General features: G+C 33.3%; 1 protein-coding gene across 1 annotated transcript in view; it reads right to left on the reverse strand.

The window, feature by feature from the left end:
* tox2 (TOX high mobility group box family member 2) overlaps nt 1-17509 on the reverse strand; it is a 139699-nt gene that overhangs the window by 22862 nt on the left and 99328 nt on the right. The window contains 1 exon segment of the mRNA XM_048198639.1: nt 3122-3355. Coding sequence (XP_048054596.1) covers nt 3122-3355 — 234 coding nt within the window.

Raw genomic sequence — 17509 nt, forward strand, 5'->3', positions numbered from 1 at the left:
AGTTACATTATAATATAATTACATTTAATATATATCAAAATTATATCATTATTAAATTATAATATTCAAAGTTATATATATAATTAACTACAAGTTATTATATATATATATATATATATATATAGCTTTAATAATATATATATATATATATATATATATATATATATATATAATTACATAATATATATTATATAAATATATATATTAATAATAATAATATATTAATATGTTAATATATTATATATAATTATTAAATCATGTTATTCAATGATACAAATATATATGAAAATACACTGTATGACTTTGAAAAAAATAAAATAAATAAATATTATATATATATATATATCAGGGGTGGGGAACGTTGATCCCGGAGGGCCATTGTCCTGCAGAGTTTCGCTCCAGCCCTGAAAAAACACTCACCTGCCTGTAACTTTAGTAATCCTGAAGATTTTGATCAACTTCAGGTGTGTTTAATTAGGGTTGGAGCTAAACTCTGCAGGACAATGGCCCTCCAGGATCAACGTTCCCCACCCCTGATATATATATATATATATATATATATATATAATAAGTTGATGTTAATAGGGTCATATCTTAATTTTAGTTCAATAAATTGTTCTGCAAACTTACAACAGGAAATACATCAACACAGAAAATAAAGTATTTCATGTCCAAAATTATGTTTTTAATATGAATTAATCAAATTTCATACTAAAAAAAATCATATGTGATTTGACTGGAGCATATGTGCGTCCCAAAGCTGTCGAAAATGCAGATTGAGTTTTTTATTTGAATCAAGTCCAAACATGCTGTCAGTCCAAATTGTTTTTTTGGCTAGTGAATATGTTGAGTATGTAGTACAGTACACAACCTCCTCATACTTCACATGTGTTCTCGTGTTACTGTGGCAATAACAAACCTCAGAAGAAGATTTTCATGAAGTTTATGTCAATGCTAGTGGCCAATGCAAATGTGTTTTCTGTGTTTTAGTTTGTGTTTGATGTGAAAACGAGTTTGCGTGCATTACAGTAACACGATGAAGAGGTTTTATACACTAGTGTGGTGTTTTTGCATACTTGTCTCCACATTAAAACATGCCTCATATGTGTATTGTCCACATACAAGTCGCCTAAATGAGCACAGCTGCATATTTCCAAACTAAAGACTCCTGGATTCAATTAATGTGTGCAACAACACATGCATATATATATATATATATATATATATATATATATATATATATATATATATAGCATATGTTAATTACACACAGACACACACGCCAGGTAAAAACAGCACATGCATTCTGGGAATAGACTGGAATCCAGCCACTAAATGCTTCAGATTTATATACATTTAATTTAATTAAGCGTAAACAAACACACACATGCACGGCACATTCCAGAGGAAAATTAAACACAGGATGGATGTGTTTGTGTCAGTGTCACAGAGTTTAAATACATTAGCGTGCATTTGTATGCATCAAAGAGCAGAGAAGGAAATACCGATGGGAATGAAATGTGCTAATTGTTGTCTTTGTCCAGACGGCATTATTATTAAAATCCACCAGGATTGAACCAACAATACCGGCTGACTGAAACACTTCTTCCTTATTTTGACTGGCAACAGAGCTGCTTTAAATCTACTCGGACCAGGTATAATTGCACCGGACTTTGTGCTGCATTAGGCCGGACTCTTCCATAAGCCCGCTGAAGAACAATGTAATTTAAACATCATGTAAGTTAATTCACTCTTTGTATTCTCCAATCCAATTAAGCATGCAGCGTTGCGATAATGAGGGATTTCGAGCTGCCTGCGCATTACATGCAACATTCAAATTAAATTCAAACTGACACTTCCAATAAAAGGAGAGGATGACGGACAAGCAGGAGTAATTGGTTTTCTGGGACAATGAAAATGAAAAGAAGGATAGAGAGAGGCAGAGAGAGAGAGAGAGAAAAAAAAAACAGAGTAATGTTTTTGCCAGCAAATCACAGTGAACAAAAGACGTCAAGATGCGAAGTTAAAATGCAGAGATTTGTAAACACTATTGAGACACACGGAAAAACGTTCACACCGAAGTTACTTTTAAATAAAGAGGGGAAATTATTCTCAAAGCTCTCGTCTGCTGTTTACGCTCCTTTACAGCGCACAACAGACGGCTTCCGGAAGTAAAAATCCCATTAATTATTTTCGATAATGTATAAACCTTTCAGACCTGTCATGAGCTCTGAGCTCATTCACTGATGATATATGATTCTGTAGCCCAAAAAATAATGTGTTTTTATTTATTTATTGTTGGCTGTGCAACAGTTTGTGGGTGAGCAAGATTTATTTAAATGTTTTTGAAAGATGTCTCCTCTGCTCACCAAGGGTGCATTTATTTAATAAAAATACAGTAAATACAGTAAAATAGTTAAATATTTTTAGAATTTAAATCAGCTGTTTTCTATGTGAATATATTTTAAAATGTAATTTATTCCTGTGATCAAAGCTGAATTTTCAGCATCATTACTCCAGTCTTCAGTGTCACATGATCCTTCAGAAATCATTCTAATATGATGATTTCTGATTATTATCAATGTTGGAAAGAGTCATGCTGCCTAATATTTTTTGTGGAAAGTGCAATATTTTGTATTTTTCAGGATTCTTTGATGAGTAGAAAGCATTTATTTCTTTTGTAACATTTTGCTTACTGTCATTTTTGTGCAGAATAAAAGTATTATTTTCTGACCCCAAACTTTTAAAAGGCAGGGGAAATCTTACAATCACTGACTACAAATCGAAGTCATCACTAACGCTTTACAATAAGTCAATGCATTCGCTAAAATGAACTAACAATCACTTTTACAGCATGCATTAATCTCAGTTAATGTCTGCATATATTTTTAACATTTCAAGGTGTATAAATTAATATTGCTCATTTTGAGCAAACATGAATTAACAAAGAAGAGCATGCGTTGTTAGTTTATGATACCTAATGCATTAACACATGTTATTGTAAAGTCTTTCTAAGGAGAAAATGCATGAGTTGGCGCTGCATTCTACTGTTAAACAACGTGCAATTTCATGCTGATCGCTCTGTACAACGCCAGCGCTTTGGAGGAAACCGTTCATGTACCTTTGAGTGGTACTTTGCTTCCTCTTCCTGGGCGGAGCTTGAGGGGGAGGGCGTGGCTGACTGACTTCCTGACGATGATGGGGAACCGTGTGTAAAGGAGCCTTGGCCAATCTGAGAGCTGAGCTGGGACAGGGCGCTCATGGGGTGGGGCAGTATCCGGGCAGATCTGTTTAGCATGGGGCTGTGGTGGGCGCGGGGGTAATAACTGCCCGCTTGCCCCGCAAACGCCGGCATCTAGGGTGAGAGAAGAAGACCAGACTTTACTACGAGTAATTTTGAAAAGAAATAACCAATTGAGGCCGGTTCTTCTACAGAGACACTTTAAAAAGATAATCGCTTCTTCCCTCACCCTTTGAAGTGGCCGTCTGATTATCGGTGGCTAGTTAAGATTAAGGTAAGTTAAGTCTATGACGACTTCAGCACTACAAAACTCAATGCATTAACCATGGAGGCCGTAAATATACGTTCACACACAAGCGTGTACTATACGAGGCTGTGCAAAATTGCAATGCAACTGAACCCTGGGGTTTTGAAAGTGTCCTTTATAGTTTCAGCCTGACTTGTATCATAAACAGATTAGAGAGTGATCTAGATAGATAAGCGTCATTTACAGTAAGTCATCAACCGCACTTCTCTCAGCATGAATTTCAAAGCTACTTCAGAAAGCCACAACGCCATTGGTGCTCAACCCGGAAGAATCCCAAAGCAACCACAATAATGACTTGACACTTAAAAACAACAGTGAGAATTCACCACATAAGACGTTCATCATATATGCATAAACATTTAAGTAAATAACCATACGCACAGTAATGCATATACAGGAAGAGTGAATTGTGGCCGAAATGCAATCAATATTTTAGTGCATTTCGCTCCTGGTTAAACTTGATTGCGTTTGTTTAGTTAATAAGACTGAAAATACCATGCACTCTTTATTTTACATGCGCTGATACATTTATACCATATAAAAAAGATACGCAAGATGAAGCCTGGCATTGCTAAATTAAGTTAGTTAAACTCAAATCACTGAATCCTCTCAAACTGAGCATCCGTATTTTAATATTTCACCATATTTCATTTCCATCGCTGCTCTTCAAAAGGCATCTCATCAGGAGATGTGAGCGGATGTCGACGGCAGGACTGCGAACGGATGTATTCATTTACACATAAATAGGAATACTTAGCCAGTCACAAATCAAAAAGAAAGAGAAATAGAGAAAGTTGATGAACTAGCACTTATTAGCTCCATGCAACATTCACGAGTTGAGCTGAATTAAACATTACATATCAACTGTGCGCTTTTAAAATGATTCATGAAGGTCTGGGCAGAGTAAACATTACCGTAACGGCTGTGATCTTAGCGAGAGCTTGTAATAGTGCTAATTAACCTCTCAAGACTTGCTAATAGATGAAATTTAAAATGAAAGAGCAAGAAAAATGCATCAAGTCCACAATCGCAGGGGTTGTTGAATTAGCCTGGAAACTACAGGACATCCTACTATGTGTCGGTACAAAAGCAGACCTGAAACAAAGGCTTTCCTCATTTAGACGTTTCAGATCTCGAATACTCAACAGCCCCTCCAAAAGCAGCCCAAACACAACCTCCAACCTCAAATCAAATTTCAGCAACACCATTAGTTCAATTTTCAAATGCAGCGAAATAGCTTTAATGTTGGAGAGAGAGGGAGAGAGAATCCATTAATTTTCCATTTTCCGTGGAGTTGCTCTTTAAGGGCTTTCACAAACCAAGAAGCATTGAAAAACCAATTAATCAAACATGAATGGCCTATCATAGCGACGGCAACCCCATTTCCATAGCAACTGCTGCCGGCCAAGAGCATCACCCTGTTCTTTAATCTGGGCGCAGAACACACAAAAGACAAGAGAGAGAGAGAGAGAGAGAGAGCCAACGGGCTCACCGAGTGAATTTTCATATTACGGCCGAATTCTGTGATTGGAACCTTTGTTGGGACAAAAGGTACCGGGACGACTCCGCAGTCAGCCGCGAAAACCACCAATCTATCATAGTCTATTCTCTCTCTCGCTCGCTGAATAATTTATGGTATTTGTTTCCAAAGCATCATTGCAGCGCCCTCGTCCCGTTTGAAATTCTGAATATCATTTCAATAGTGTTGACTCGAATTACTGGGCCATTTCTTGCTGAAAAAAAGCAGTGCAAAAAAAATTAAATGAGAATACAGTGAATGAATGCACACAAAAACCTCTGATTTACTGTGTTTTATCTCTCTTTCTTTACTATTTAGGGACCTGCCAAATACACAACCAGATCAACTTCTCAGGAAAGCTCAACAAAATTTGCATAGATTAGAGCTGCGTGATTCTGGATGAATTGAGAATCATGATTTTTTTTGCTTCAATTCTTCCACAAACTAAACAAATTAACATGCAATTTACTAGAGGTTCTGACAAAATGTTACTTGCTGCAGTCTATTATTTAAAATGTTTAAATACTCTGAATGAATTCCTATTTAAAAAAAAAAAAAAGGATTGAGTGAATTATTCAATGACTCACTCATTAAAGACTTCACTTGTTTCATTACTGGATGAATCAGCGTTTTTTTTAAACAAATCTATTGAATGAATGATTCAATGACTACTTTGTTTAACAGTCACTTGTCGCCACCTACTGGTGTAACAATGTAATTGATGCAATCGTTATTTGAAGTTACTTTCAAAAGGTGATTTGCTCTATTTTGCTCATCAGTGTTTATATCCGAACTATAAACTTTTATCCCAGTACTTCTGTGATAATTTGAATATTTGTAACACAGAAATAATGATACTGTGTGGTTGAAAAGAGTATTTGTGAAGCTGTTTCATACCTATACATAATAACAGCTCTCTCTGGCTCAAAATACAGATCTGAATGTTCGCTTTGAGTTTGTCAAAGGTTTAATAAATGGGCGAATCGTTGTCGTTTTGGAATGAGATCATGTGAGCGTTTGAGTCGAGATCGCGCTATTTTAATGATTAATTGAACAGCTCTAACATAGATGTCTTTAGAGTTTCGTTTCTAGAGTATTAGCTTAAAAATAACATCAAAATAAAGCATTTTTAGTTACGTTTACTGGTAACACTTTACAATAAGGTTCTGTTTCCTGTTCAGGATGGATTCTGATTGGCTGTCAATGTTTTTATCGCTCATCAGCTGGAAAAATACGTTCTGAAAGTGATTCCAACGATATTGTTTCTTTGTGATGTTATCGTTATCGTTATAGTTATAGTTTTATCGTTATCATCCTTGGTGTGAACGGGCCTTGAGGCATTTATTAATCTTAGTTAATGTTAATTTCAACTAATACATCAACTAGGACCTGAGCTAACATGAACTATCAATAGACAGTTGTATTTTTATTAATTGTTAGTCAATGCATTACATTACATTTAGAAACGCCGGATGGCGACCAGTGCTGTACTAGCAAGATCAACAGAAGAATAACAGCATTATTATAACAACAAATACACATTGATCAAATACAGACCTAAAGAAAGATATGTTAAAAAACATGCATGGAAGGAGATGTTTTCATCAATATCTATTGTCCTTTGAACAGAGTCTACTGTATCGTTTCATCTCTTATTTTAACATTAGACTTTTCTTATTTTCTAAAGCCATTGCTCTCATATTTCACATTAAATAAGCAATTTCTAAGCGAACGAAATCGGCAAACGAGCGAGTGTTTTGTGAGAGCGTGCCCGGCCCTGTTATTCCAAACCACATTTGCTTTCAATTTATTTGGAGTCACGGTTATAATCAAAAGAATAAAGACGTGCACCTTCAGCAAACGACTTCTCTCTTTACTGTCAATTTAGACAAAGCAGTCGCCGTGAATCGTTAAACAAACAATATATTGTCTGCTGCCTGCTTACTGCACATTTAGATGACATATTGAATATTTGTTTTTAATGCTGTCTGTTTGCAGAGAGACAGCGTTTGAGAGAGACAGAAAGAGAGAGGTTGATCAATAAGGGAGAGTGAAAAAGAAAACCTGAGAGCGAGAGAGCTGCTCTCTCTAATAGTCATGGGTTCAGGCTATATAAAGCAGGCTGGATGGCTGTACAAACATCATGAAACAGTCTCACAAAGGTTAGTGGTTGCCATAGGTACTGTATGCTAATTACTAAATAGTATAAACCTTGATAGGGGGATGGTGTCTGGGTTACTGCTCAGACTGGGTGATATCATGTTCATAGGACTGATTTACAGTACATGCATATGAATTTCTAAATGATCAACATGATCAAACCTGTGCTGAAGAACCTGTCGCACACAATCTACTACAGTCCTTCTGTCGTCTGATTGATAGTTTAGACTTTTTTAGCAAGTAAAAGCCTTTTAGTATAATTGTACAAACGTCCTCCTTTAGCTTGTGCTTCACGTGTCTTTTTGCTGTGAAATCTGCACTGATTTTTATCAAGTAAACATAAGAATAACTTTGATATTGTTAGTAATATTTCATCTGAGGTTTACTTGATTATCCAGACATCATTTTTTAGAAATATCATGAGTATCAACGGGGAAAAAATCTAAGATAATGTCAGTAAATTATGGAGTGCCACAGGGATCTGTGTTAGGCCCTCTGTTGTTTTCAATATATATATATATATATATATATATATATATATATATATATATATATATATATATGCTGCCACTTGGTAATATTATAAGAAAACATGGAATTAGTTTCCACTGTTATGCCGATGATACTCAGTTATATATTTCAGCATGACCAGATGAATAAAATTGAGCTGTTTATTCCTCCATATTCTCATTATATCATACTATATGAGCCATAAAAGCCTGATGCATAAAATATGATACTTAACAAATATGCAATATATTTTATTTTAATTTTGGTTTAAGGTTCAATAAACGGTTCCATTTAAAAAAATGTTATAAAAAAATTATTTTATATTTCAGGTTTTACATGGTTAAGTTTGTTTTTCTTACCACTTTAGCAAATAATTTTCTTGTTCCAAATCTTGTTTACTTTACAAGCATCAGAATTTCATCTTACTTTTCGTCCATATAAATAAATCACATATTTTTACATACAATCATAACATTTTGTCTATTTAAACGGAAAAATCTAAGGTAATGTCAGTAAATTATGGAGTGCCACAGGGATCTGTGTTAGGCCCTCTGTTGTTTTCAATATATATATATATATATATATATATATATGCTGCCACTTGGTAATATTATAAGAAAACATGGAATTAGTTTCCACTGTTATGCCGATGAGTTATATATTTCAACATGACCAGATGAATCTCAAAATTATCCAAGTTATATAAAATAAATGTTATATACGCTATCAAATAAATGTGAATTGAATATTTTTGCTCAGTTTGAGCCTCTGAATAAAATTGAGCTGTTTATTCCTCCATATTCTCGTTATATCATACTATATGAGCCATAAAAGCCTGATGCATAAAATATGATACTTAACAAATATGCAATATATATATTTTTTTAATTTTGGTTTAAGGTTCAATAAACGGTTCCATTAAAAAATTGCTATTATTTTATATTTCAGGCTTTACATGGTTAAGTTTGTTTTTCTTACCACTTTAGCAAATAATTTTCTTGTTCCAAATCTTGTTTACTTTACAAGCATCAGAATTTCATCTTACTTTTCATCCATATAAATAAATCACATATTTTCACACACAATCACAATATTTTGTCTATTTAAACAGAAAAATCTAAGATAATGTCAGTAAATTATGGAGTACCACAAGGATCTGTGTTAGGCCCTCTGTTGTTTTCAATATATATATACTATATATTATATAATATATATATATATATATTATATGCTGCCACTTGGTAATATTATAAGAAAACATGGAATTAGTTTCCACTGTTACGCAGATGATACTCAGTTATATATTTCAACAAGACCAGATCGCAATCTCCAAAAATCACCAAATTATCCAATTCATATAAAAATAAATGTTATATACGCTTTTTGCTAAGTTTGAGCCTCTGAATAAAACTAAAACTAGTTCTTACATATTCTCACTATATCATACTATACGAGGCATTAAAAGCCTAGTGCATAACATATAATACAAAACAAATATGCAAATTATTAAATTTTGTCTTAAGTTTCAATAAACGGTTCCATTTCAAAAAATGACTATTATTTCATTTGTCAGGCTTTACATGGTTAAGTTTGTTTTTCTCACCACTTTAGCAAATGTAACTGGAAAACAACACTGAAAAAAATACTGACTATGCAAAAGATTGTTTTTTTTTGCAGATATTGATATGCATTTAATGTAAGTATCTGCTATACATTTATTTACATTACAAGCATCAGAATTATAAATAAATCACATTTTCACACACAATCACAACATTTTGTCTATTTAAACGGGGAAAAATCTAAGATAATGTCAGTAAATTATGGAGTGCCACAGGGATCTGTGTTAGGCCCTCTTTTGTTTTCAAAATATATGCTGCCACTTATTATAAGAAAACATGGAATTAGTTTCTACTGTTATCCCAATGATACTCAGTTATGTATTTCAACACAACCAGATGAATCTCCAAATTATCCAAGTTATATAAAATAAATGTTATATATGCTATCAAATAAAGTATTTTTTGCTCAGTTTGAGCCTCTGAATAAAATTGAGCTGTTTATTCCTCCATATTCTCACTATATCATACTATATGAGTCATTAAAAAGCCTGGTGCATAAAATATGAACAAATTAATTTTTTTTCCATTTCAAAAAATGACTATTATTTATTATTTCATACTTCAAGCTTTACATGGTTAAGTTTGTTTGTGTCACCATTTTAGCAAACCACTTAATTTTGTTCAATTTCTCTGGCAGCAAGACTCAATATCTAATGTGACTGGAAAACAACACATTACTGATTATGAAAAATATTTTTTGCAGCGGAAAGCATTTAAGACACGTTCCACACCCACCAAATCACAGAACGTTCTGTTCATTTAGCAGAGACTCTGTGTTAGGAAACTTCATTTCCTGTTCTTCTGTTGTGTCTTGAGTTCTTTGTACTCGCTGTTCATCACAGCCAAACAGACTCCAAATAACAACCGCCATCCAATTATGAGCTTCGCATTGAGCGTGTGCGATATCTGAACGCTATTGTCTGAGATTCTCTGCATCTGCGATCGGACCTCAGAAAAGGCTAAAGAGATGCTTGTAATGAATCTGAGGTCATATATGCATACTCTATGCTGCCACTGAATACAGTAGATCATCTAATGTCCAACCTGTTTCTGCATGTGTCATGTGACTTTTAATGATTGACAAGTGCAATCTGTAGAAAATGTAATACGATCCAGAAAGTTGTACAGTATTTTACATGAATTATCATGCATTATCAGCATAACCTACGTGACATAAATTACTGCTACAAGAAAGTGAATGCACCAGAATTATCATACTGTAGCTTCGTGTGACAATTGTTCAGGCCACATAATAACTCACAGTTACATTAGGCAATGTTAAAGTACGGATGTGTTCAGAATAGACACTTCTGCAGTATGCATGCGTATGGCCTACTTAATTTGCCACAATGAGCACACTGTATACTGTATCCCACAATGCAATGCGCCCAACTTGACCATCCATTTAGTGCATCAAATGAATCGTAAGTAATACCTGCTGCGATGTTTCTGACTCATAGTGGACTATATTGGATTATGCATAAATAGTAATATCCTGAACACAGCCGAAGAGAGAGAATCTAGGCCACTGGTGCTCAACTAGTGGGTCACAACCCTAAAATGGGACACACAAGTGCAAACAATACAATGCAACTAACCAAATTAGACTAAGGGAAGGAGAAACACTTGTCATATCTTAAGCTGTTAAAGGTCATGTGTCCAGTCAAACCTATAAAATAAAATCATCAAACACACTAAAATTTCATGCTTTTATCTGTGAAATTCACAAGCAATTTCTGTGTGAAAATAATTTCTTCACCATTGCACAATACGTGCATGATCTGAATGCATTTCACATTGTATGTGATTCTGATGTCCGGTGTGAAACGAGTCCTGAAGCACAAGGCATGATGGGTAAGCGATCTCCCTCTCTCCCGCTGCCTCTGATTGGAGACATCTTGTTGGGAGTGATGGCTCACTCCACGCAGGTTCACAGTTGCTATTGTAAAATCACAGAGCGGTTAATTGAAACAAATGACTATAATAATAGAACATTATCCCGGCAGGCTCGCGGCCATGGCAGCTTTAATTAGCCGAGCGCCGGAGACTGATCTCTCGCGCTCGAGCCGTAAACACGGCGGCGCGGGCGGGGGGAATCTCATCGAGCTCTGCCCTCGCCGCGACTCCTTGTTCGCCTCGAGGGCAGAACATGAAAACCAGGCTCCCTCTTGCTCGTTCGCTGCATCTCTCGTGCCGTGCCCGCGGGGGTCATTTATAACGCCGCTCCGGGTGCTAATAAGGCGGCCAATTTATAAATCAAGCGCTGGTTAAATCTGTAAGCAAACGCAACCTGTCCTCCCTGAAGACGTGTGAGATTCATCTCTGAGAGCCCCGAGAGCTCCTCGACGTGTAAACGAAAGACGGTTACAAAGCGCTGGTCTTTGAACTCCAAGCTGAACTAAACCTCAACGCACCACATCACAGAGCGGCAGGCCGGCTGCTCCATTCACAACACGCTCAGCCACAGTCACAGATCAGCACGGGCTTTCCATGCCTCATTCATGAAGTGTAAGCACAATTATCACATTTACACAGATTTGCGGTCAGATCTCAAAACATTTCTCATCAGACTCTCTCTGAGCTGCTTTCACAATCGATTTATAGCGCTGTACTCCTCGACGACTGACTCTACTTTTATTGGTTTTCCTGAGCTGAAACCTAAATGAAACATTTTATGATTTAAAAAAACAAAAAAAAACAAAAGAGTTTTATTTCCTGTGTCAATGTATAGCACTGTTCAAAAGTTTGGACTTTTTTTTTTTTTTTTGTCTTTTATGCTCACCAAGGCTGCATTTATTTGATCAAAAATACAGTAAAAAATGTGAAATAGTATTACGATTTAAAATAGCTGTTTTCTATGTGAATATATAGTAAAGTGTAATTTATTCCTTTGATTAAAGATGAATTTTCAGCATCTTCAGTCACATGATCCTTCAGAAATCATTATAATATGCTGCATTTATTTGATCAAAAATACAGTAAAAATTGTGAAATATTATTCAATTTATAACAGTTGTTTTTTATGTGAATATATAGTAAAGTGTAATTTATTCCTTTGATTAAAGATGAATTTTCAGCGTCACATGATCCTTCAGAAATCATTCTAATATGCTGCATTTATTTGATCAAAAATACAGTAAAAATTGTGAAATATTATTCAACTTAAAACAGCTGTTTTCTATGTGAATATATAGTAAAATGTAATTTATTTCTGTGATCAAAGCTGAATTTTCAGCATCTTCAGTCACATGATCCTTCAGAAATCATTCTTATACGCTGCATTTATTTTATCAAATATACAGTAAAAATTGTGAAATATTATTATGATTTAAAATAGCTGTTTTCTTTGTGAATATATTGTAAAATGTAATTTATTCCTGTGATCAAAGCTGAATTTTCAGCATCATTACTCCAGTCTTCAGTGTCACATGATCCTTCAGAAATCATTCTAAGATAATTTCTGATTATTGTCAACGTTGAAAACAGTTGTGCTGATTCAGATTTTTGTGGTAAACTGATACATTTTTTTTCTCCAGGATTCTTAGGAAGTTCTGAAGAACAGGATTTAATTGAAATAGAATATTTAGTAACATTCTACTGCAACTTTTGACATTATTTTTGTTACTTTTTAGCAAATGCTGCATTGGAATGTCAGAATTTCCAACTAAAACAAAAATTCAAATTTTGCACTTAAGCTGATATGATTTTATGCAAACATTCAGGCAACCTCAGAGATTTACATACTTAATGATGAACACTTACTATTAAGCAAATAAAATGCATTAATTAGTCAAATAAAACCTGTTTAGCAAGAAAACACCATAACTGATCCTATAGAAAATAAATGCAAATGATAAAAAAAATGCTACTTTTCCTCTGCAGTTTGGTTATTTTGACTGTTGACAATCAATCAAACATGCTGATAGCATTGCCATGATCTGAAGTCAGAGATCTCATCTTTGAATGGACTAAAAACCACAAAAATCCAATTCAGTTTTCATGAGGACCTAATGTTATGGGAGGAGGAGACTGGAGGCAACAATTGAAATAATTTGATTGGACCTTTATTTCATGGCTGGGACAGTTTTATTGCATTATATTCCAATTCAATTAACTCGGATGTAAATCTGAGGGGAGCGGCGAGAGATCGAGCAAGAAGCATTTCGCCTCTAAAAGACTAGCAGGGTCTTCTACGTGTTCATTACCGTCACGACGTGCGCGTGTGTGTGTGTGCATGTGTTCATCTGAAACAGACGGGGCCAAAACAACACATTCACTTTCATGCATTTAATAAGCTTCAGCGTTTCACGCGGCAATACAGTTTCGCTCAAAACGTCTTTAGAATGTGACTAAGATGGGAGGAAAAATAAACAAGATGAACAAGCTAACAAACAAAGGCTTTAGCAGAGATGCTTAGTTGCATGTCATGTTATCTGTGTGTGTGTGTGTGTGTGTGTGTGTGTAATGAGGCTAACAATATAAACACTGTAAGCTTATAGGACGGTCAGCGGTTTACTGTCTCAGCGGGACACAATACAGCCTCCGTCTCACTGCAATTACACTGCTGATATTGTGATATACCATTTCTGGCTTATTGTACAATGAAAATGAAGTCAGAACGTATTTAAGGACAGATCATAGCAGCGCTCTCGACATGACGGCTGATCTAAAACAGCGCTGCTGTGAGCTTCTTCTGGACAAAATCTAAAGCAGCATCACATGCAACCCAATCCCAGAATGCACTGCACAAAACACGAGAAAACTGCTGATCATAAACGTGTTTATATTTCATTCAGTATTGAAAGAATCCATCAAAATAGTTAAATAGTTACTTGCAGTGTTGTTAATGTTAACTAAAGTTAAAATTATTAAATCATTTTTGTAAATTGAAATATAGCTGAAATAAACAAAATATTACATGAAAAACAAACTTATTGCCTTGGCAACTGAAATAAGTACTACAATTTCTAAAACTAAAAATAAAAAACTAATAAAATTAATCTAAAGAAATATTAATATTAATAATAATAACAATGACAAAACACAATAAAATTACTAAAACTTAAACTAAAATGAAGATTAAAAATAAAATAAAATATATAAAATAAAAACTAATGCAAAATATGAATAAATACTAAAATAGTATATAAATTATCTTAAAATTACACTGGTATTTTATGTATATATATATATATATATATATATATATATATATATATATAAAAGTGTTTTTAAAAAAAAAATATTATAGTTAAAATGTAAAATTTGAATGTAATTAATTTAGAAAATTGTAAAATTGTAAGTGTAAATTAAAAGTAAATTTAAATCTAAACTTAACTTTTAACGCCAAAAGTATTTTTTTAATTATTAAAATGTAAAATAAATAGAAAATAATACTTTAATTTTTAAATTTTCAAGTTGATAACCGGAGGTCACATGACAACTATATATCATATTGTTCAAAATGTTCATCATGGAATAATGCCTACTATTTAAAAAAAAACAGTATGCATACTGTGTAGTATGCACTAAGCTAGTATTCAATTCTGAACATAAGCAAGACCTGATGCAAAGGCCTAAGACAACAATTAAAAACAATATGCAAACGGCCCCTTGGCAGGCAGCTGCCTATTTAGACAGCAGACAGCAAGTCAGCTCACTAGGTTTTGGAACAGAGCGTATATATTTCCCAGCCTCATCTCCTTCCCTCCTTGTTTCGGCTGAAGTCGGCAAGCGGAGTTTGACATGACAGCTCCGAAATGGCTTTGGAAGAAGAGAGACGGCCGTATCAACACATGGAACAGGCAGAAAGACAGAACATTTCTACTACATCTAATGAGAAAAGAAGCCTGCAGTCAGAAGCCATGCACACACACACACTCACACACACACACACACACTCAGCGGGGTGCCGCAGCAACAATTAGGTTCATTTAGGGATGATTAGTAAGTGCGTTAACTCTTCACACATGCTCGGCACGTGTTGGTGACAGCGGAGCGGCTTTCCAAACCCCTGCCAGCTCAAATCCGTCTGCACAGCGCTTTATGTTTAATATATCTGAGCTGGAGACGCTGTTAACTTGTAAAAGTGACGAGAACAACTGACTCCAACTAAACAGACCCATGCTAAACTACAGCATTACAGCTCTTTATTAATATCTCAAATGTTTCTGACACAGCAGTGAGTCTCAAACTGTGCTCAGATGTGCCTGGAATCAAAAGACAGATTTTAAGTAGAGCAAATGATCAGACCTTTAGTTATAGTTGTTATATCTGTCAATTATAGTTATCAGAGTTTTTTTTTTTTTTTTTCCATTTTTATTGTAATTTTTTATTAAAGTATCAGTGATTTTATTGTGTGCTTTTGTACTTTTTATTATTATATAATTACTTATTTATTATAAATGTATTTATTTATTATTATATATTATATATAGACATAAACAGCATACTTTTGGAAAAATTTTGTATAAAATATACATTCATATATTATACATAATAAATGCTTTGCAAAAGATGTGCAATTCTTTATTTTATATATATCAAAAGTCATAATTATATATATATATATATATATATATATATATATATATATATATATATATATATATATATATCAAAAGTCATAATTATATATATATATCAAAAGCATAATATATATATATATATATATATATATATATATATATATATATATCAAAAGTCATAATTATATATATATATATATCAAAAGCATAATTTTATATATATATATATATATATATATATATATATATATAAAATCTGAACATTTAAAAGTTTTCAAGTTTGCAAGAAAGTTTACATTTCTTAATATTTTACTTTATTTCAGTAAACACTTATTTTCAGTAACAAAAATGTGTTTTTTATGGTTTTAGCTTTAGTTTACAAAACAATATGTAAAATGACTGACATAAAACAGCATACTTTTGGAAAAAATATGTATAAAATATATAAATGGATATATTATATAATAAATGTTCTGGAAAAGATGTGCAATTTACACAAGAAATACTTTTAATTTTTAACTTTTAAATTTTAACTTATATATATTATATATTATATATATTATTATATATAATATAATAAATATATATATTATTATATATTATATATATTATCATATATTTTCAGTAACAAAAATGTGTTTTTTATGGTTTTAGCTTTAGTTTTATTCTCTAAACAACAACAAAATAAAAACAATAAAAATGACAAAATTACTTTTGGATTTTTTTTATAAAATACATCATACATTCATATATAATTAAAAAAGATATATATATATATATATATATATATATATATATATATATATATATATATATATATATACATATATATACATATATAGCTGAAATAAAATAAGTTTAAGTTTATTCATATTTTACTTTATTTTATTTATTTATTTAACATTTATTTTATTTCCAGCAACTAAAATGTTTTTTTTTATGGTTTTAGTTTAATAACCCTGCTCCATATCCACATCATTTTTCAGATCTATACTTTCACTGTATGACACTTATTGACTCACTTGAGTCTCTTTTAGTATCCCCTTATTTCAGGAGAAACATTTGAGACGTGTTACACAAATAAAACATGACCAACATCTGAGCACGTCCTCCTCTGAGCCGCAGTCAGCTGATGCGCGTCCAGATACATGCGCAGGAATACGGACGCGATTTCATGCTTTGATAAGATATAGAAGCCAGTGACAAAATGAGATACATAAAACAGGCCTTTATCTGCCGTGGTTCCTGCTGTATCAGACAGACACCTCTGTGTTTCTCCTCTCCTGTGTCTCCTCCTGTTTCCCTCTCGCTCCGATAAGGACATTATGGATATACTATAGATATGCTGACTTCAAATCAAATCACTTAGTTTCCAAGCAACAACTAATGTCCTTCCCAATAATGCTGCTCTTTTTCCAGTAAACAATAAGACGACGATGACTAAACAAGAACAAAACAATCACAAGGACAATGACTGTGGCATAAAACTTCTCATATCTGACATTAAAAATAGCATCAGCATCACTAAAGTAAATGGTGAAATTTTGTATATAATATATCAGTAACACTTTAGTTTAGGGTCCAATTCTCACTATTAACTAGTTGCTTATTATCATGCATATT

The sequence above is a fragment of the Megalobrama amblycephala genome, linkage group LG8, assembly GCF_018812025.1.
Source record: "Megalobrama amblycephala isolate DHTTF-2021 linkage group LG8, ASM1881202v1, whole genome shotgun sequence".
Taxonomy (NCBI): Eukaryota; Metazoa; Chordata; class Actinopteri; order Cypriniformes; family Xenocyprididae; genus Megalobrama; species Megalobrama amblycephala.